This window comes from Maylandia zebra, linkage group LG2, assembly GCF_041146795.1.
Source record: "Maylandia zebra isolate NMK-2024a linkage group LG2, Mzebra_GT3a, whole genome shotgun sequence".
Classification (NCBI taxonomy): domain Eukaryota; kingdom Metazoa; phylum Chordata; class Actinopteri; order Cichliformes; family Cichlidae; genus Maylandia; species Maylandia zebra.
The window spans coordinates 3933239-3955198 of NC_135168.1; the positions used below are offsets into that span (position 1 = coordinate 3933239).

Below are 21960 nucleotides of genomic sequence, written 5' to 3' on the forward strand. Positions count from 1 at the left end.
CAAAGTTTTTTTTCTGCTTATTTTCAGAACACCTGACAAAAATAGCTGAAAGATACAAAGAACTCACAAAACAAAGTAGTATTTTAGATGTTTCTGTGCAGATTTCTGTATTTCTATTACAGCGGACACAAAGGAAAACAGAAAGGGTAAAGGAATGCATTTAAAACACACTAAGAGTCTGGGCATGCCAATATAACATATCAGTCCAAAGTGAAGATGGATTTTGTTCTTCCAAATTGAATTCTTGTGAGTTACTAAAGGTATGACAAATCATCATTCATATTTTATGTACAGTCATCACAAATAAATACATCAGGTTTAAACATACAATAATACATTAGCTGCCACATAGTGTATTAGCTGATGGCCCAGTGAGATGAAATACAAGCTTTGCTCAAGCATCACTTTTTCCATACTCAAAAGCTCTGACATCAGAGTAAATACACATTGTCTCTGTTGCTCTCGTGTTCCTTCTCTCTGCTTTGCGAGTGTTTCTCTTGGTAAAAGTTGGTGCAGCATAAGTCAATGAGTCCTCATGTCTCTGAGAAATAAAAATAAAAAATCCATCAACTTGTATGCACATCCATAGACTAACAAGAAAAATTGCTCATAGCTATGCGCTGATTGCTGTTCATTTCTAAATTTCTTACTTGCTGGATTTGTTGTTCTGCACCAGCTGTTTCTGTATTTGTTTGTAGAGAAGCAGCAGCTGGATTAAAACAATTTGAACAAAAGAAAATAACTGTAAATAGTGACCAGAAGCAAATGTTTCACTGTATTTTACTTTACTGAAATAACTGTTCTTACCTGAGGTTTTGTGTTTTTCTTTGATGGTATAAATGAGGAAGGCTATAACAATCAGGCTTATGCTGAGAGCAACACATAGCAGAAAGACAACGGTGTTGGTCAAATCCCAATGACGGACAACTGAAAGTATGTTGAAAAAAGTTCTTATTTAATGGGAAGTAAGAGTGAAATGTAAAACTAATATTGATGTGTAATAATAATAATGTATTAATATGGACTAAAATATGAACAATAATTTATAGAAAAATTCTTACCTTCGATATCGAGTTTTGTTCCATTTCCAAACAGTATCTCTCCACATGTGGCCACAGCACAGTAATAAGTTCCTGTATCAGACGAGCTGACGTTCCTGGAGAAGCTGTAGACACATTTCTGTTGGGAGGCAGCCTCAGGACTCCGCTCACAATAATTACCATTGTTTCCATGACTATAAATTAAACTTGGATGAGACTCATCTGGTTTGGCTCTGTACCAGTACACACTGTGATCTTCTGTACATGTTCTGTTCTCAGAATTAGAGAGGACTGAACACTGCAGAGTCACTGGGTCTCCTGGATGGACTGGATTAGACAAAGAGTCTTGAGTGACACCAGTGATGCCTGGGTCAGGTCCTATGAAATAAAAATAAATATGTTTCATTATATTCAGTTAAATCAAAAATATATTAAATTATTGCATACTGGGCAAATAAAGTTGTTGCAACTAAACATAAAAACTACAAATAATTTTGCTGTCGCTGGCGCATTAGTGTTGCTGTTTCTGTTTCACTTACCTTTGACTCGAAGAAAAGTTCCTTTCAAAAATGTCATGGTTAGCTGACTTTCTTTGATGCAGTAATAAACAGCTGTATCGTTTAACTGTGCTCTGTTGATATGTAGAACAAAGGTTCCAGGCTCTTGTTTTGTAGTAATATTATGGATCTTTCCAATAGTCGGAACATCATGAGATATTGTTGATCCTAGAACTTCAGGAAAGCTCTGAGAAGCAAGTCTGATCCAAAATAAGTTTGTTGAAAGCCAACGATGATCCCGGGAACAATTCAGAGTCACATTTTGCCCAACAGCAACATTTTTGGTGTCAAAGATCTGATGATCTGAGCATCCTGAAAATTAAAAGCAGAATCATGGTTACCAACAGTCATATATTCATATAATCTTTTAGATTAATACACCACAGTGATTCAGTGATTAAGAATTCTGTACTTACGCCCAGTTTTGATCAGGAGCAGTATATAAAAAATTGTCAGCATTTTGTTTTTTTCCTCTTGACACAGCAGACGTTTGAAGCTGCATTATGAAAGGATTTGTCTACATTTAACCGTATCAAATGGGAGGGAACAATTTTTAGAGCAATCTTATTGGCTTCTCACTCTGGTGCTGTTTCACTGCACTACCACAATGGAAATATGCCATACCCAAATACATGAAACAACACCAGCAACACACTCATGGTATTTTATTTTTGACTGTCATATTGGTTTGGTTACAGTGGGCTGTTTACTGTAGACAACACATGGTTTGTTTACAACAGTTTTATCAAACAGAAATCAAAATAGGAAAATGTGAAGGCTGTGCGTGATGTTAGTTATTGTTCCAGATACAGGGTTATCCTATTTTATTAGTTTCACACTTAGGTCATGCAGAAATAACTGTCATGTATATGCAAAGTAAAATATTAATCGAGATACAGTAATTGTGAATCTTTATTTGCTTCATCTGCACATACACACACACACACATATCGTTATCCAATTTACCTTTCATACCTACACATAAACTTGAACGCAATTCTCGTAAAGCGCTTTGATTATTGGAAATTTTAAGTATTCCATTCTGTTCTTTTCATTGACAAATATTTATATGGCGGTCACTGTTTTACCATAATCACCTCTATCAAAGAGAAGAAAACAGTGGATGACTGAGACTGTGCACTATTAAACTTATTTTGATTGAGTACTCACAATGAATTTTGGTTCTCCCTACATTCAAGAAATACTTTTTTACATTTCAAAGTGAATAAGAATGAACGTGAATAATGGCAGTACATGCCAGTTTTATGTGTTTAATAATAAAATCAGTTTAAATTTGAGTTTTTTCCATACCTGTTTTTAAATTCTAGTTTAGTAAAGTGAGACTAAAGTGGCTGAACAAGGGACACTTAAATATATGGGTGTGCACACAGACAAATACTGACAAAGAATGCAAAGATAATGAGCTTGATTGTGAAAAGCTGTCAAATTTAAAAACATATTCCACAGGATAAGAGGCAAAGTATAAACGCTACATTCTAAAAGAGGGGTTCTTAAACTTTTTTACCTCTGGGCCCAACTTTTCTACTACAAGGTGGCCCGGGGCCCAGTCAGATATTAACACTGTATTGAATAAGTTGATGTTGCTTTTGGTTTGATTTATATTTAATAACTAAATCAAATCAATTATGATGGCATGATGCAATGTAATAGACATTTATTTATTATGTGTATGTGAAACTGCACATAAAACAAAATGCCAAACAGGTTAACAATTTCTGGAACAAATCAAACTGCAAGTAGAAACTGAAAGGCTCAAATCAGGGTTGATAACACAAGAGTAATTAATAATTCAATTTTATTACAGCAAAAGAGACAAAAAAGGGTAAAAATAAAAATTGGATCAATAATGTGATAATAATCTGGTTAAATGAATGAATAAATAAACTTACAAATTAAAAAAACATGCAAATGAAAATATAGCTTTATAATCTGTGAGTGAATTTAAAAGTTGCTTCAGCAGTAAACCTTTTTTCACTGGCAAACCAGAAGTTACTCTTTGTATTTGAGACAAATGAACAACAACAGTCACAGCAGTCATGTTTTTTGGCAAGCTGCAACTCCCCTTTTATGTTCACCTCTTAATAAGACACTTGAGCCTGCCTCTGAGACACGATCTAATCCAGTCTGGGTGGAATGGGGGAAAGGCTCATTCTCAGAGTAGCTGCTCTGAGTCTGTTTCGGGCTTTGGTCTTGGCTGTGGTCACAATGGAAGATCCTGATTCACACAGATATGTAGTTTTGAATTGGAGAAGGAGTTTCACAGCTCTCAATGTAAGACATGGGTACTCCTTTGAGACATCAATCCAGAAGGACTCCAGGTCCAGTTTGCCCCACTGCAACTTTAAAGTGCTGTCGGTGGAAACTTCCAGAAGCTGGGATTCCAGATGTGAGGGTAAAGCAACATAATTTTCAGTGGGATCCACGAAAAAATGGGTTGTAAATCCACGTGTCCTTCTCTGGGATCCTCAGGGATTCATCAATGCAGTGGAAACATTCCTGAGCTGTGGCTCGTGTTGGTAGCTCTCCACTAAACAGCATGTCTTCATGCATACTGCTGTCCAGCAATAATGAACAAAAACCAGCAGCAATGCACCATTTGTGACATAAGTGGACTCGTCTAGTTGCAAACAGCAAAATGGACTTCTTTTTATTCTTTCCAGAGGATGATGCTGTATGTCTAAGGCCATCATAAGATGGCTCACACTGTTGTTTGAGGCTGGGATGGTCAGTAGCTTATTTGCAGCGCCCTCTATGGTCATCTCATGACTTTTGGTTTGCTTTGTATTTAATAACTAAATCAAATCTATTTCAGCTAACTGCTAAATGTTATTATCATTTTTATTTGTCAAATAAAAATGATAACATGATGCAATGTGATAGACATTTATTATGTGAATGTGAACTTGCACATAAAACAAAATGCCAAACAGGTTAACAATTCATGGAACAAAATCAATTCCTCCGGTATCATTGGATTGCATTAGTCCACAGTCCACACATTGGGATCTGCGCTCCGCCTTGTTTCCTCCATTCAGAAACCTTTACTTCAGGAAGTCAGGGTTGTACTTGTGCAAAAAGTTTGCCTTTTGGGAGGGGCCCTTGTCACTTTCATCTTCATTTTTGCATTTTAAGAACTTCTGCATATATTTTGCTAACTGCAGACATCGGGGAGAGTGTTTTCTTCTGCTTGCTTATTGAGACTGATTAAACAAATCCCACCTAGTGGTGGGAAGCTGTATTGTATCTGAGATTTTCATGGATAACAGTAGTCCCTGGTGTCTTCAATTTTTTTTTTTTTTTTTTTTTGCCTGTCCCGTTTGGCTCTTTTGCCATCAGAGTTGTTGTCTAAAGGCAAAGAAAGATGCCCAACCAAATTGACCATCCCAGCCTTGCCGTAATGGTCCATTTGATTCACCTTTTATTGTTTATTTTATTTTCATTTGCTGAATACAGGACAGACTTGACTGGGGGAAAGAAGGGGAGAAAGAAAGAAAAAAAAAACAGCTGAGAAGAGGGACGGGGGGAAGTGCAAAAAAAACCAAAAAAAACCAAAACAAAAACCAACAGAATAAGCAGAGAGAAAGAAGAAGAAAAAAAATGCATCTATCGATCACCTGGATCACCTGTTGAGAAAGAAAAAAAGAAAGCAAGCAGAAGAGAACAAGAGTAATAGAATAAACAACATCACAATGATCTATGGGAATATGACAGTAAATACTAAATACTAAACATTACCGTGCAGCACGCAAGATCGACAGCACACAGTGCGCTTCGAAGTAGGAGCCAAAAAGGGTGTAGTTTGTGTGTGTGATCACCCGTGTGTACACCTGTGAGCATGGACGTGCTTGTTTTTTTTAAAGGTTCCTTCATGTAATGATCTGCTAGAGGGTGTGGGGGGGCCACAGCCCCGTCCTCCAGGGCATGAAGCAGGTATGGAGGAGATCAAAACTCCAGACATCCAGAGGCCCCCAGAACACAAGAGCCCAAGGAAGACCAACAGAGGGGCAGCTGCGCCACTGTCCCGGTAAGAGCTGAGGAGAGTCCCAGATGAAGGTTCACTCAGCAGCCGCGGAGCAGAAGCCAGGGGGGGTTGCAGTGACGCGCCCGTGAGCTCCGCCGGCCGCCAGCTGTGCCTGAGTGACCGAGCCCCAGGCTGAGAGGCCGAGGGCACCCCACCCCCGAAGTGGCCCGAGCGAGCCCCAGGACCCAACAAGACGCCACCAAGAGTGAGCTGGTGTGTACCCGGACGCCCATCCCCAGACACAAAGAACCACCAACGCACCGATGTCTGCGGGCGTCTGCCACTGGCAGGGGAAGTGGTGGGAGAGATAGACCTCCATACCTTAGAGGGCCTGAGATGTCCCCAGAGAGGTGGCGTCTGATAACCAACCTGACATATAGACACAGACATACAGGCACACACAGATACAAACATCCATTCCCACCCTCATGCTCTCATATGCACTTACTCCACACTCACCCAACGTGGAGACAGACACAAAGAGACGCTGTACACACAATCACACTCCCCAAGCGTACTCTATACCCCAGGTCTAGGTACCCTTGCCCCTGGAGGGGGAAACTGCACCCAGATCCAGGTAGTGTTACCCTTTTCCCTGGGGTGGAGAAAAGCAGACTGCCCCGACTCGGCAGCAGCAGGGAGGCCCCACGCTACAGACCCCAACTGGATGGCCAACTCCTCCTCCCAGTCCACCCGCTCCAGCAGGCTGCACAGCCCGGGACAGCCCACCCGACCCCACCACAGAGAAAACTGCACCCACCGCGTCATCCACTCATGTTCCAGACTACACAAGACAATAGACGCCCAGGCTGAGATCTTCCTGGTGTCTTCAATTAACTTATGATGTCCCGCGGGCCTCGCAGCCCACAGGTGTAAAACTAAAAATTGTTTGCGGCCCTCAAGGTCCGGCTCTTAAGAATCACTGTTCTAGACAGGCTGCCAATCTATTGTTGGGCTAACATATCAATACAGATAACCTTTCATGTTCACATTCAGACCTATGACCAACTTGGAACCATCACTTAGTCTAAACCCATGCAGGTCTTTGGACTGTGGGAGGAAGCCAAGTACCTTGCATTCTCCTTGATTCGATGCAAGGAGAACATTCAAGTTCTAGACACAAAAAAGTTCCCATTCTAGATTCAAACCAGGAATTTCTTAGTATGAGCAATGGTGCTAACCACCACTGGTGAAACATTAAGTTCAAAGTAAATAAGAGGTGACTGATCTTTCGTGAAATTGTTCTCAAAGACACACTATGTGCTGGAAGGGTAGATTAAAAACAACTTATTTTGTGATGGACCTAGCTGACTCAAAATGAAATTATTTTATTATGCAGTACTTATCCCAAAACCTAAGTTACAAAAACCTGGATTATGCTTTAGTGATTTAACATATTTGAAAATATGCAACAGTGCTGATAATGGAAAAACTGTGTAGTTTCATTCTTTTCTTTTTCATTTGAATATTTTACTTAAAATGGAATTAATGAAATTTACTTTAACCGATTCCATCAAGTTTGTACTTGATGAAAGCTGTTAATGGTTCATGCTCTTATTTAGAAAATCTGAGTAAATGGTTAACTGATTCAGATACAGCAAGCTATTTGTGAGTAAGCATGTTACTAGTTTTTATGAATCCTCACTTCATACTGTAATTCATAGTTCATTTATGCAGTTTGTAGTTAATTCAGGATTTAGTGTGACCTCATTTATGACTTACAAAGTCTTTAAAAATGAAACAGAAAGGTCAGCACTAACAGTCAGCTGTTGTCACAACAGAAAAAGAAACAGACAAAGCACAAAGTGACACAGAAAGATTCAGTATTATGCAAACACATTCACCTGGAGTGCACCAAAAATATTCTGCACTTTGTTGTTCACCCCACTGTAAATAAGCGCACTGGCGGCGTTCAAAGGTCCTGCGTTTGGGTCCTGTATCAGGATTCCTGACACTGAGTTTGTAAAGGGTTTAAGACAGAAAGAGACAGACTGAGCAGTTGCAGTCACTGAGGACTTTAACTTAAATATAGTGAAACATCTTCATTTAAAATATAACAAGAATTACGTTACCACAAAACAATAGTGAGTATTTCACAGAGGTTCACAAACCAGTGTAAAGATCACAAACGATAATGTCTGGAAATGCCTGTGGGATGTTTAAGAGTTTAGCATTTCTTTAGTCCGTCCTGCAGTTCAACTTTCCTCTGATTTGTTGTCAGTTGATTGAAGTCAGTTAGCTAGCTTTAGTCAGACAAGTCAATCAAGTCAGGCTCAGTTCCAAAGTGCACCTGAATTAAACAAATCAGATAAGTTGTTTTGTGCTGTGCTTTTAAAAAGGTGAACTCACCTGAAAAAAGAAAGAAAATTGTGTGTGATTTTAAAGGGAATATTTAGATAAGTAATGGTCCAATAATAACAAAATACATGAAAATGACTCTTGTTATTTTAATGTGGTACTACCAAAGTTAAAACAGAATTATGTGATTTATTTTCTTTTGATGTTGCAGGTATTTAATTAAATCCATTTTCAGAGCACTTGTGTTGCACAATAAAAGACCAGCATCACACTAGCATTAGTTTGCAACAGGAAAACCGTGGACATTGTATTTATTAATATAAAGTTACTTCTCATATATACAAATTATTTACAGTGTGGTGGAAATCAGAGAAACCAAGCATACTTCAGTTATCATTTCAATGTTTTATTAAAACTTCTGCATAATCCTCCTGAACAGACATAAAATCTATTTATGCAGGCTGATAGAAAAAAACTGTAATCACAAAGCAAACAGGTTCAAACATGCGCCACATAGTTATTTTTTAAACACCTGACATAAATAGTTAAAGATACAAAGAGCTCACAAAACAAAATAGCATTTTAGAATTTTCTGTGCAGATTTCTGTATTTCTATTACAGCGGCCACAAAGCAAAACAAGAAAGAGTGAAGAAAACGGGACATGAGTTTAAAAAACACCAAATACGAAGATGTGTTGTCTTGTTGTTGTTCCAAACCAAATTTCATGTCTGAAGACGTACTGGACTTACTTTCACATATTCATCATTTAAATGTTTTTCTTTTGCACTTTTAATATCCAGACAGATGCGGAGTCTGAGCATGACAATATTAAATATCAATCCAAAGTGAAGATGGATTTTATTTTTCTAATTGAATTCTCTTGTTATTGAAGGTAAGTCAATATTCATATTTCTGCTTGCTTTTAGTCATTCATTCATCGTTAACATTTTATTTCAATCTGCCACCATATTACACTAGAACACTAGAACACTAGAACACACAAACTTAACATGTGTGATTTTAAAGAGAATATTTAGATTGTCTTATTATATGGAGGAATGGTTCAATCATAACATAAAACATGGACATGAAAATTGTGATTTTAATGTTGTACTGTTAAAGTTCAAACAGACATTTGGGCTTGATTTTCATTTTATGTTGGATGGATTTAATTGATTCAATTTTTAGAGCTCGCTTGTCTCCAGTGTTAAATTAACACTGGAGAGTGTCTATATGGGTCCACACCTCTGAGTGTTAAATACAACACTGTTGAGTGTTAAATTAACACTTTTGACAGTGTTATATGTTTAAAAGTAACCTAGTCAGTTTTGAAGATTAACAATGGCTAACACTGAGCAGTGCTGATTTTCTAACACTGGAAAATAACTCAAAATGTTAGAAATATTCCAGTGTTAGAAAATCAGCACTGCTCAGTGTTAGCCATTGTTAATCTTCAAAACTGACTAGGTTACTTTTAAACATATAACACTGTCAAAAGTGTTAATTTAACACTGGAGATTTTGCTGTGTAGCACAATAACAGACTGAAAATCACACTAGACTAGTTTGCGACAACACTGGATTTATTAATGTAAAAGTACACCTCATATATACAAATTATTTACAATCTGTGGTGGAAATCTGAGAAGGCAAGCATACTTCAGATATCATATGAGTGTTTTATTAAAGCTTCTACATAATCCTCATGAATAAACATAAAAAATAATTCATGCAAGCTGACGGAGTAAAAGGCAATCACAAAGCAAACAGGTTCAAACAGGTGCCACATAGTTATAACACCTGTTTCTGTGCAGATTTCTGTATTTCTATTACAGTTGTCACAAAGCAAAACAGAAAGAGTGAAGAAAACGGGACATTAAAGTAAACAAATAGAACGATGTGTTGTCTTGTAGTTGTTCCAAACCAAATTTCATGTCTGGTTGACATGCTGAACTTAATTTCACATATTCATCATTTAAATGTTTTTATTTTCCATTTCCAATATCCAGACTCAGAGAGCAGAGGCTGGGTATTCCAATATTAAATATCCATCCAAAGTGAAGCTATATTTTATTTTTCTAATTGAATTCAATAATCCAATTCAATATTCTTATTTAATATACAGTTGTCACAAATACATACATAACACATTAGTTGCCACATAGTGTATTAGCTGATGGCCCAGTGAGATGAAATACAAACTTTGCTCAAGCATCACTTTTTCCACACTCAAAAGCTCTGACATCAGAGTAAACACAAATTGCCTCTGTTGCTCTTTCATCCCTTCTCTCTGCTTTGCGAGTGTTTGTCTTGGTAAAAGTTGGTGCCGCATAAGCCAATGAGTCCTCGTGTCTCTGAGAAAAAAATAAAAATAATTATCAACTTGTGTGCACATCTGTAGACTATCACTAAAAGTATTTTTTTTCTGTCAGGCTGTTTATTGCAAAATTTCTTACTTGCTGAATTTGCTGTTCTTCACTAGTTGTTTCTGTATTTGTTTTTACAGAAAAAGGAGCTGAAAAAACCATTTAAAAAACAGTAAATAACTGTATAGTGATCAGAAACAAATGTTTCACTGTATTTTGCTTTACAAATGAGTAGCAGCTAATAGGACGTTACTGAATATAATTTGAGAAATCAAAACTGAAGTAACTCTTCTTACCCGAGGTTTTGTTTTTTTCTTTGATGGTATAAATGAGGAAGGCTATAACAACCAGGCTTATGCTGAGAGCAACACATAGCAGAAAGACAATGGTGTTGGTCTTCTGCAAATCCCAATGTTGGACAACTGAAAGTATGTTGAAAAAAGCTCTTATTTAATGTGAAGTAATAGTGAAATGCAATACTATTTATAATTTATACATATAAATTCATTTTAATTAGTATTTGTTGACATTCACTTAATTGTTCTATAGTCAATATTGACTAAAATATGAACAATAATTTATAGAAAAATTCTTACCTTCGATATCGAGTTTTGTTCCATTTCCAAACAGTATCTCTCCACATGTGGCCACAGCACAGTAATAAGTTCCTGTATCAGACGAGCTGACGTTCCTGGAGAAGCTGTAGACACATTTCTGTTGGGAGGCAGCCTCAGGACTCCGCTCACAGTCATAACTATTGTTTCCTTGAATATAAATTAAACTTGGATGAGACTCATCCGGTTTGGCTCTGTACCAGTACACACTGTGATCTTCTGTACATGTTCTGTTCTCAGAATTAGAGACGACTGAACACTGCAGAGTCACTGGGTCTCCTGGATGGACTGGATTAGACAAAGAGTCTTGAGTGACACCAGTGATGCCTGGGTCGGGTCCTATGAAATAAAAATAAAATAAATATGTTTCATTAAATACTGTTGAATTTAAAACAATTCAAATACATTAAAATAGAGCATATTTAGGAACTGTGAGTTGTGCAACAAAAGTACAAGAACTGCAAATAATTTTGCTGTCGCTGGCGCATTAGTGTTGCTGTTTCTGTTTCACTTACCTTTGACTCGAAGAAAAGTTCCTTTCAAAAATGTCATGGTTAGCTGACTTTCTTTGATGCAGTAATAAACAGCTGTATCGTTTAACTGTGCTCTGTTGATATGTAGAACAAAAGTTCCAGGCTCTTGTTTTGTAGTAATATGATGAATCTTTTCTGTAATCGAAGAATTATGAGATATTGTTGATCCTAAAACTTCAGGAAAGCTCTGAGAAACAAGTCTGATCCAGAATAAGTTTGTTAAAAGCCAACGATGATCCCGGAAACAATTCAGAGTCACATTTTGCCCAACAGCAACATTTTTGGTGTCAAAGATCTGATGATCTGAGAATCCTGAAAATTAATACCAAACAGAATCATGCTCATCAAAAGTGATACAGTCATATAAACATTCATATTAATATAAACGGTGACAGTACAGTGAGTACGATTTCTATACTTACGCCCAATATTGATCAGGAGCAGTATATAAAAAAATGTCAGCATTTTGTTTTTTTCCTCTTGACACGGCAGACGTTTGAAGCTGCATTATGAAAGGATTTGTCTACATTTAACCGTATTGCATGGGAGGGGACAACTTTTAGAGCAATCTTATTGGCTTCTCATTGTCGTGCTGTTTCACTGCACTACCACAATGGAAATATGCCATTTACAAAGCTTAAACACATGAAACAACACCAGCAACACACTCATGGTATTTTATGTTTGACTCTCATATTGGTTTTCTTACAGTGGGCTGTTTACAGTAGACAACACATGGTTTGTTGACAACAATTTCCTCATACGGAAATCAAAACAAGAAAATGTGAAGACTTTGTGTGATGTTAGTTAATGTTCCAGATTCAGTGTTACCCTATGTTATTATTATTTATTAGTTTCACACTTAGGACATCTACATAAAAAGTGCTGTAGTGCATCCGTTGTTATTGGGACTGTGAGGTGAGCAAGCTTTTTCTCATTCTCATTTCCATTTATATTCATATTTATAGTCATATATTAACCCAAACCACATCTTAGCCCAACCCTTAAAGTGCGTTTTGGTGCTAATGAATGCAAACCCCGAAACTGAGTGAAAAACTAACTAATCAGTGAGTGGAAACAAAGAGTAAAAAGTGCCAAATTTAAACTGCAGTCGACTAGTTGACAAACCTCCCGCTCCACTCCTTAATCTCCTAAAGTCCTTTGCTGAACTTTCTTTGCCTGAGTTTAATAGAGATATTGTTGAGAACATTTTACCCTCATTCAGAAATAACTGTCGTCTATTTGCAAAGTAAAATATTAGTAGACATACAGTAATTGTGAAACTTCATCAGCTGATAATTGTCTTACCTTCATAATACATTTTGAACTCATCATGAAATAAGACAAATTTAGGTTAGATTCATGGTTCTGTGTTAAGGAGATATATATATATATATATATATATATATATATATATATATATATATATATATATATATATATATATATATATATATATATATATATATATATATATATATATATATATATATATATATATATATCATCATGCAATTTACCTTTAATACATACACATAAAATTGCACCCAGTTCTCAGGAAACGCTCTGATTATTGGAAATTAGTAACATGTCCTTTTCACTGGAAAATATGTATATGGCAGTCACTGTTTTACTATAATCATGTCTATCAAAGTGAAGAAAACTGTGGATAACTGTGACTGTACATAATTAAACTTCTTTTCATGGAGTACTCAAAATGAATTTTGGTTCTCCTCACATTGAAAAAATACCTTTTTAAATTAAATTAAATTAAGTGAATAACAATGAATGTGAAGATCATAATGCAAGTACATGTCAGTTTTGTGTGTGTAATGATAAAATCAATTTGAGTTTGACATTTTGACTTGACTTGTTTTTAAAATGCTACAGTGATAAAGTTAGACTGAAGTGGTTGAACAAGGGACTTAAATATGTGGATGTGCACACAGACAAACACTACTGAGAAGTAATGCAAATGTAATGAGTTTGATTGTGGTGAAGTTGTCAAATTTGAAAACTTATTCCATACGATAAGAGACAAGGTACAAACACTACATTCTAAGACAGGAGTTCAAGTTATTGCTAACATATAAATAGAGATAACCATTCACGCTCACACTCACACCTACGACCAATTTGGAACCATCACTTAGTCTAAACCCGTGCATGTCTTTGGGCTGTGGGAGGAAGCCAAGTACCTGGAGAGAACCCACGCAGAGACAAGGAGAACATTCAAGTTCTACACAGAAAAAGTCCCCAGGCTAGATTCAAACCAGGGCCTTCTTACTGTGAGCAATAGTGCTAGCCAGCACTGGTGAAACATTCAATAGCTAAAACCTTGTCAAATAAAAAAGGTGATAACATGATGCAATGTGGTAAACATTTATTTATTATGTGTATAAAACAAAATGCCAAACAGGTTAACAATTCATGGAACAAAATCAGTTCCTCCACTATGATTGGATAGCATCCACAGTCCACACATTGGGCTCTCCACTCCACCATTCAGAAACTTTCATCTTCATTTTTCCATTTTAAGTACTTCTGCATATATTTTGCTAACTGCAAACAGCGGGGAGAGTGTTTTCTTCTGCTTGCTTATTGAGGCTGATTAAACAAATTCCACCAAGTGGTGGGAAGCTGTATTGTAACTGAGATTTTCATGGATAACAGTAAAATGGTAAATGGCCTGTATTTATATAGCGCTTTACTAGTCCCTAAGGACCCCAAAGCGCTTTACATATCCAGTCATCCACCCATTCACACACTGGTGATGGCAAGCTACATTGTAGCCACAGCCACCCTGGGGCGCACTGACAGTAGTCCCTGGTGTCTTCAATTAATAACTTATGATGTCCTGGGGCCCACAGGTCGAAAACTAAAAAGAATTTGCAGCTCTTAACCCTTTAAAGCCGGTTGGAGCGGGCACACTCCGTTTTGTGTAACTATTTTTAAATCCAGGTAGAACTGGAACCACGTAAGCTAGCACAGTATTTTTCTTTTGCATATGAAACTGGAGGAGATGTACTTACATCTTATGCCATCAGCTTGTCCTAGATCAGTTTCCTTCCACATATAGCTTTGCAAAAATGGCATAAAAATCGCTTGCAGCAACAAAAACATAATATTCCAGAAAAAGGCTTTGCCGATCCGATCAGCTGTTCATAACACTTCCTACGTTGAAATTTTCAATTTTTTTGTAGTTTATTGCACTTTTTTGCAATTTATGTAATTACTATGCATGTAATGCATACATATTATTAAGATTTGGGTTATAATGGTTGTACTGATGTATAGCAACTTGAAATGCTCCCAAAAATGGCTCTACAGCATGTAAAATATAATATAAGCCTTGGCTATATTAGACCTACCATGTTCTATGGTAGGTCTTAAAGGGTTAAAAATCACTGTTCTAGACAGATTGCCAATGTATTGCCTGGCTAACATATCAATACAGATTACCATTCATGTTCACATTCAGACCTATGACCAATTTGGAACCATCAGTTAGTCTAAACCCGTGCATGTCTTTGGGCTGTGGGAGGAAGCCAAGTACCTGGAGACAACCCGTGCAGATGCAAGGAGAACATTCAAGTTCTACACACAAAAAAATCCCCAGGCTAGATTCAAACCAGGGCCTTCTTACTATGAGCAATGGTGCTAACCACCACTGGTGAAACATTAAGTTCAAAATAAGAGGTGACTGATCTTTCGTGAAATTATTCTCAAAGACACACAATGTGCTGGAAGATTGAAAAGAACTTATTTTGTGATTTACCTAGCTGACTCAAAATGGGACTATTTTATTATCCAGTGCAATGTACAGTGCAAATCCCAAAACCTAAGTTACAAAAACCTGGATTATGTTTTAGTGATTTAACGTATTTGAAAATATGCAGCAGTCTAATAAAGGAAAAAACTGTGTAGTTTCATTCTTTTCTTTTTCATTTGAGTATTTTACTTAAGATGGAATCAGTGAAATTTACTTTAACCGATTCCATCAAGTTTGCACTTTATGAAAGCTGTTAATGGTTCATGCTCTTATTTAGAAAATCTATGTAAATGATTAATTCATTTGTGTACACATGTACACATATACAGCAAGCTATTTGTGAGTAAGCATGTTACTAGAGGTTTTGTGAATCCTCACTTCATACTGTAACTCATAGTTCATTTATGCAGTTTGTAGTTAATTCAGGATTTAGTGTGACCTCATTTATGACTTACAAAGTCTTTAAAAATGAAACAGAAAGGTCAGCACTAACAGTCAGCTGTTGTCACAATAGAAAAAGAAACAGACAAAGCACAAAGTGACACAGAAAGATTCTGGGTTATACAAATATAATTTGCCTAATACAGAGAAGATGTTTGACCAGAGTCTAAATATGTAATAGGGTTTAAGACAGAGGAAGACAGACTGAACAGCTGGTGTCACAGATGACTTTAATTTAAATATACTGAAACATCTTCATTTAAAGTAGAACACGAATAACGTAATCACAAAACAATAGCGAGTGTTTCACAGAGCTTCACAAACAAGTGTAAAGATCACAAACAGTATGTATATTTAACTGATGAAAGCTTTGCTCCCTTGTCACAAGGGATCACTCAATGATGAATGGGAATGCCTGTGGGATGTTCAAGAGTTTGCACTTTTTTTTAGCTCCCTCCTGCGGTTCAACTCTGGTTAGTTGTCAGCTTATTGAAGTCAGTTAGCTAGCTTTAGTCAGACAAATCAGAAAATCAAGTCAGGCTCAGTTCCAAAGTGCACCTGAATTAAATAAGATAAGTTGTTTTGTGCTGTTTTTAAACAGGTGAACTCAGCTGAATAAAGAAAGAAAAATGTGTGTGTGATTTTAAAGGGAATATTTATATTGCCTTAGTATACAGAGTAATGGTTCAATCGTAAGAGAATAGATGAAAATGACTCATTTAAATGTTGTACTATCAAAGTTAAAACAGAATTTTGTGTTTTACTTACATTTTATGTTGGATGTATTTAATTAAATCCATTTTCAGAGCTCTTGTGTTGCACATTAACAGACTAGCATCACACTAGCATTACTTTGCAACAGGAAAGCTGTGGGCGTTATATGTATTTATTAATGTAAAGTTACTTCTCATATATACAAATTAATTACAATCTGTGGTGGAAATCTGAGAAACCAAGCTTCAGATATCATTTGAGTGTTTTAATAAAGCTTCTGCAAGATCCTACAGAGCATACATAAAAAGCATTTCATGCAGGGTGACAGAGAAAAACTAACAAACCAAACAGGTCCAAACAGGTGCAACATAGCTGTTTTCTGAGCACCTGACATAAACAGCTGAAAGATACAAAGTGCTCACACAACAAAATGGTACATTAGAACTTTCTGTGCAGTGTTTTGTATCTCTGTTACAGTTGTCACAAAGCAAAACAAAAAAAGTGAAGAAAATGGGACATGAATTAAAAAATACAAAGATTTGATGTGTTGTAGTTGTTCCAAAGCACATTTTGTGTTTGATGACTTACTGGACTTATTTTCACATATTCATCATTTGAATGTTTTTCTCTTCTGCTTTTAATATCCAGACTCAGTGGATGAAATCTGGGCATGGCAATATTAAATATCAGTCCAAAGTGAAGATGAAAGGGAGATGAAATACAAGCTTTGCTTAAGCTTCACTTTTTCCACACTCAAAAGCTCTGACATCAGAGTAAATACACATTGTCTCTTTTGCTCTCGTGTTCCTTCTCTCTGCTTTGCGAGTGTTTCTCTTGATAAAGGTTGGTGCAGCATAAGTCAATGAGTCCTCGTGTCTCTGAGAAATGCATCAAAATGTATCAACTGAAATGCACATCTGTAGACTATCATTAAAAACTGCTGGTTTTATTTTTCCATCAGGCTTTTAATTGCAAAATTTCTTACTTTATGAATTTGATGTTCTGTCCTAGTTGATTCTGTATTTGTTTGTAGAGAAACAGCAGCTGGATTAAAACAATGTGAAAAAGTGATCAGAAGCAAATGTTTCACTGTATTTTACTTTACAAATCAGTTGTAAATGAGTATGACCTAACCAAATACTATTCAAGAAATCGATATAGAAGTAACTCTTCTTACCCGAGGTTTTGTGTTTTTCTTTGATGGTATAAATGAGGAAGGCTATGACAATCAGGCTTATGCTGAGAGCAACACATAGCAGAATGAGAACTGTGTTGGTCAAATCCCAATGACGGACAACTGGAACTATATTGGAAAAAGCTCTTATTAAAGGTGAAATAATGAAATAATAAAATAATGAAACTGAAATGTAATAATATTTATAATCTATATACATAGATTCATCAATTATTATGTGCCGATGTACTTCATCTAAATCCATTGTAGTCAAAACTAAATAAAATATAAACATTTATATATTTTTATTTTTTATTTTAATACGAAAACACTTACCTTCGATATTCAGTTTTGTTCCATTTCCAAACAGTATCTCTCCACATGTGGCCACAGCACAGTAATAAGTTCCTGTATCAGAGGAGCTGACGTTCCTGGAGAAGCTGTAGACACATTTCTGTTGGGAGGCAGCCTCAGGACTCCGCTCACAGTCATAACTATTGTTTCCTTGACTGTACATTAAACTTGGATGAGACTCATCTGGTTTGGTTCTGTACCAGTACACACTGTGATCTTCTGTACATCTTCTGTTCTCAGAATTAGAGAGGACTGAACACTGCAGAGTCACTGGGTCTCCTGGATGGACTGGATTAGACAAAGAGTCTTGAGTGACACCAGTGATGCCTGGGTCAGGTCCTATGAAAAATAAAATAAATATGTTTCATTATATTCAGTTAAATAAAAATTTCAATTATATTGAAATAGTGTGTCTTCAGGAATTACGCAAATAAACACATAAAAACGGTAAATAATTTTGCTGTGGTTGACTCATTAGTGTTGCTGTTTCTGTTTCACTTACCTTTGACTTGAAGAAAAGTTCCTTTCAAAAATGTCATCTTGCGCTGTCTTACTTTGATGCAGTAATAAACAGCTGTATCGCTTAACTGTGCTCCGTTGATATGCAGAACAAAAGTTCCAGGCTCTTGTTTTGTTGTAATGTGATGAATGTTTTCAATAATCGGAGAATCATAAGACATTGTTGATCCTACAATTTCAGGAAAGCTCTGAGAAACAAGTCTGATCCAGAATAAGTTTGTTGAATGCCAAAGACGATCCCGGAAACAATTCAGAGTCACATTTTCCTCAACAGCAACATTTTTGGTGTCAAAGATCTGATGATCTGAGCATCCTGAAAATTAATACCAAACAGAATCATGGTTACCAACAGTGATATATTCATATAATCTTTTAGATTAATACACCACAGTGATTCAGTGATTAAGAATTCTGTACTTACGCCCAGTTTTGATCAGGAGCAGTATATAAAAAATTGTCAGCATTTTGTTTTTTTCCTCTTGACACAGCAGACGTTTGAAGCTGCATTATGAAAGGATTTGTCTACATTTAACCGTATCAAATGGGAGGGAACAATTTTTAGAGCAATCTTATTGGCTTCTCACTGTAGTGCTGTTTCACTGCACTACCACAATGGAAATATGCCATACCCAAAGCTTAAACACATGAAACAACACTAGCAACACATTTATGTTAATTTATGTTTGACTCTCATATTGGTTTTCTTACAGTGGGCTGTTTACAGTACACACATACTATGTTTACAACAGTTTCCTCAGGAAATCAAAACAGGAAAGTGTATTATGGCCTTGGTGATGATGTTAGTTAATGTTTCACATTAAGTGTTATAGTAATTTATTTTTACTCATTAGCATATTAGTTTTCATGTAGCTGACACTTAGGTGATGTGTATCAGCTTTAGTCAGGAGTTAGAGAATCAAGTCAGGCTCCAAAGTGCACCTGGATTAAAGGAAGAAGTTAAGGTATTTTGTGCTCTGCTTTCACACAGCTGAATTCGGCTAAATAAGGAAAGAACAGGGCGTGGTCTGCTTATCTGCACAGTAAAAACTCAGATCACTTCAGGGTATGGAGGTGATCAGGTTCAGGGGTGGCTTGCTATCTCTTTCGCTCAGAAGAATCCCAAAGCAAATGGCATTTTCATGGTTCTTAATTTTATATAAAACAGAGATGTTACTGCATCAAATAAATAAATTCAATAGCCACTACTAAATATAACATATGTGTGGATTTCGTGCTCCGATTTTATGATAAAAGTTGCGTTTATATTCATAATGGCCACTGAATCTTGGCATTTCTTGATTTAATGCAGTAACATCTCTGCTTTATACAGCCTGTGGTTTTCATTTTTGCTTTGGTTCTCCATTATGAAGGAGATAGGAACAACATGGTCACCAACCTGATCACCTCCTTACTCTGAGGAGCTGTACACAGTTTGCATTGTGCTGGTGAAGGAGACCATCCATGACTTTGTTCATTTCATCTGAGTTACTTGTACGAAAGAAATTCAAATGCTCAAATATTGAAAAGACATTTTGCTTTACAGTTTAATATGATGGATACTATGTAGTGTTTACACTCTATCGCTTTATGCTCTGGCTGTTTGTTGTTTTGTTTGTTTTTGTTTGTTGTTGTTTTTTTGTTGTGAAAACAGCTGAGACTTGTTTGCGTCTTGAGGTCCTGTTCACCTCTCAGTGTCATTTATAAATGCTTTGTTAGACATAGACTTAAAATGAGTTGAATGAGGTCACACAACTAATTCACTTGTTTGGGGGAAATTGTAAAGGCAACAGAAGGGAAGAGAAGCACCAGGAAGAAGATCTCTTATGGTTAATATGGCTCACATGGCCACATGGGAACAATACATAAATCAGTTGAGTTTGAGGTGATAGTTGTGCAAAATAAGCTTCAGCATTCATTTGGTCTCTCTTACATTCTGTTAATAAGTGGGTTATGTTTTTATAACCAGGGGATTCCCCAAATCCAAACGGATATGTGAGCAGTGAATACAACAAACTTCAACAACTCAGAGCCACTGCCGTAGATGACTAGGTGAACAGACTCTGTGTGAGTGTTGGAGCTGAGTGTAAAAGTGGGGTGGTCAGAGGCTTGGAGCATAGTGGGGATTCCAAGCTGTTGAAATCGGTTTTCATCAAGAAGATTTTGCTCACCGCAAGAGTCAGTGAGCACTTGCAAAGGGAGTCCTGGTTCAGACAAATGGTACTAGCGAGCAGAATAATAACTGATCCCTAGAACCACCTACCAGTAGTCCACTCTTACTGGGAGAAATACTTCTTTTTTTGGTGCCCCCAGATAGGTGGAAACAAAATTACTGGGTTGGCTGCAAGAACGGAAAATTCTAGCCTCAATTCTTCTCTGCGTAGCCTTCCTTTCAAGCCATGACGCTACTATGCCCTTGGGAATGATAGAACTTGAATTTTCTCTCTTGCAGGATTGGCTCACTGTGAGAGTGCTACATGCCCCCCAACCCCCCTGGCCCTTGATGCCAAACACATAATTGATTTATTGGATTTGCTAAAAAACAAACAAACACCCCCCCACCACCACAAGAAAAAAAAAACAGAAAAGACACACTAAGACCTGGGTGTTAGCCCAACTGCCACAATTGCTTCTCTGTATTAAATTTCACACTGTGAAAACTCAAATAGATCTAACATAAAATAGAAGACCGGAGGAGGATTTTAATTATTCTGGTAATATTCCATGAGCTAATAGTAGGGATGGGTACCGGTATCAGGTGCCATGATGGCACCGGTTCTGACATAAACGGTAGTAACCAGACCGAAAAGCAGCGCACATTTCGGTGCTTTATTTCGGTGCTTTTTTTTCCTGAGATGTCATACACTTTGAATTCTAGCCAATCATTTTACGTTTCCGAGGATAGGCGGGCCCAGGTACGTACGTTCTTTTAGAGCAGAGCTACAGATTAAAAATGCCCAAGGCGAAGCGGTCAAAAGTCTGGCTGTACTTCACAGCAAAAGATGGAAACTCAGCAGCCTGCAACAAGTGCTTTAAGCTGATACTGTGATACTGTCAAAGGAGGTAACACCTCGAATCTGATGAAACACCTGGCGACGTATAGCGTTTTTTTTAAAAGCCGAAAAAAGCTCTGTATTTGATAGCTTGCTGCGAGACCTCACACCGAGCACATCTACTGCAGGTGTGGTGCCTGTTATCGGACCCGGAGTTAGCAACTATGATAAATCAAAGGAATTTATATTTAAACAGGTGTAATTTGATACCATATGGTCTTGATACAATGATACCCAAACGCTACAATGACAGTCTTACCGCTTTTGCATTTCATTAAATACTTATTAATGAAATTTGAACTCCTGTTATGGAGGTTAGACATGCTTTGTACCCATCTATAACCATTGTTCTTACACTATACCTGGCTAAAGTAAAGTAACTACACACTTCAGGTCTGAACTTTGACACCAGGGCACCTGCTCCCCCTCACTATTCAGCCCTTCACCTCTTCTGTTCAGGCTTGAAAAATGTTTGATTCGGTTGTT

General features: G+C 36.9%; 3 protein-coding genes across 3 annotated transcripts; all 3 read right to left on the bottom strand.

The window, feature by feature from the left end:
• Window positions 1-864: 864 nt before the first annotated feature.
• On the bottom strand, window positions 865-6407 carry LOC143413364 (signal-regulatory protein beta-2-like). The gene is made up of 4 exons (XM_076876268.1): window positions 6227-6407; window positions 1580-1909; window positions 1062-1418; window positions 865-869 (listed from the first exon to the last, which is right to left on the bottom strand). Exons 1-4 carry the CDS (start codon window positions 6405-6407, stop codon window positions 865-867), a joined length of 873 nt encoding a protein of 290 aa, XP_076732383.1.
• A 4249-nt stretch (window positions 6408-10656) lies between these two features.
• Window positions 10657-12771, bottom strand: LOC101470422 (uncharacterized). The gene is made up of 4 exons (XM_023152760.2): window positions 12759-12771; window positions 11433-11762; window positions 10900-11256; window positions 10657-10661 (listed from the first exon to the last, which is right to left on the bottom strand). Exons 1-4 carry the CDS (start codon window positions 12769-12771, stop codon window positions 10657-10659), a joined length of 705 nt encoding a protein of 234 aa, XP_023008528.2.
• A 4840-nt stretch (window positions 12772-17611) lies between these two features.
• On the bottom strand, window positions 17612-19051 carry LOC112436362 (uncharacterized). The gene is made up of 4 exons (XM_024805879.2): window positions 19009-19051; window positions 18408-18737; window positions 17888-18244; window positions 17612-17616 (listed from the first exon to the last, which is right to left on the bottom strand). The coding sequence occupies exons 1-4, from the start codon at window positions 19049-19051 to the stop codon at window positions 17612-17614; spliced, it is 735 nt and encodes a 244-aa protein (XP_024661647.2).
• Between the last annotated feature and the right edge of the window lie 2909 nt (window positions 19052-21960).

Coding starts and splice junctions, on each gene's coding strand:
- LOC143413364 (XM_076876268.1), bottom strand. CDS start 6,407: ATGACGCGGTGGGTGCAGTTTTCTCTGTGGTGGGGTCGGGTGGGCTGT. Junction 1,910..6,226: donor TCTCCACCCCAGGGAAAAGG/GTAACACTACCT, acceptor TTTAATTTTCAG/GATGCTCAGATCATCAGATC. Junction 1,419..1,579: donor AACTTTTCTTCGAGTCAAAG/GTAAGTGAAACA, acceptor TTTATTTCATAG/GACCTGACCCAGGCATCACT.
- LOC101470422 (XM_023152760.2), bottom strand. Junction 11,257..11,432: donor AACTTTTCTTCGAGTCAAAG/GTAAGTGAAACA, acceptor TTTATTTCATAG/GACCCGACCCAGGCATCACT.
- LOC112436362 (XM_024805879.2), bottom strand. CDS start 19,051: ATGGCATATTTCCATTGTGGTAGTGCAGTGAAACAGCACTACA. Junction 18,738..19,008: donor TGCAGTGAAACAGCACTACA/GTGAGAAGCCAA, acceptor ATTAATTTTCAG/GATGCTCAGATCATCAGATC. Junction 18,245..18,407: donor AACTTTTCTTCAAGTCAAAG/GTAAGTGAAACA, acceptor TATTTTTCATAG/GACCTGACCCAGGCATCACT.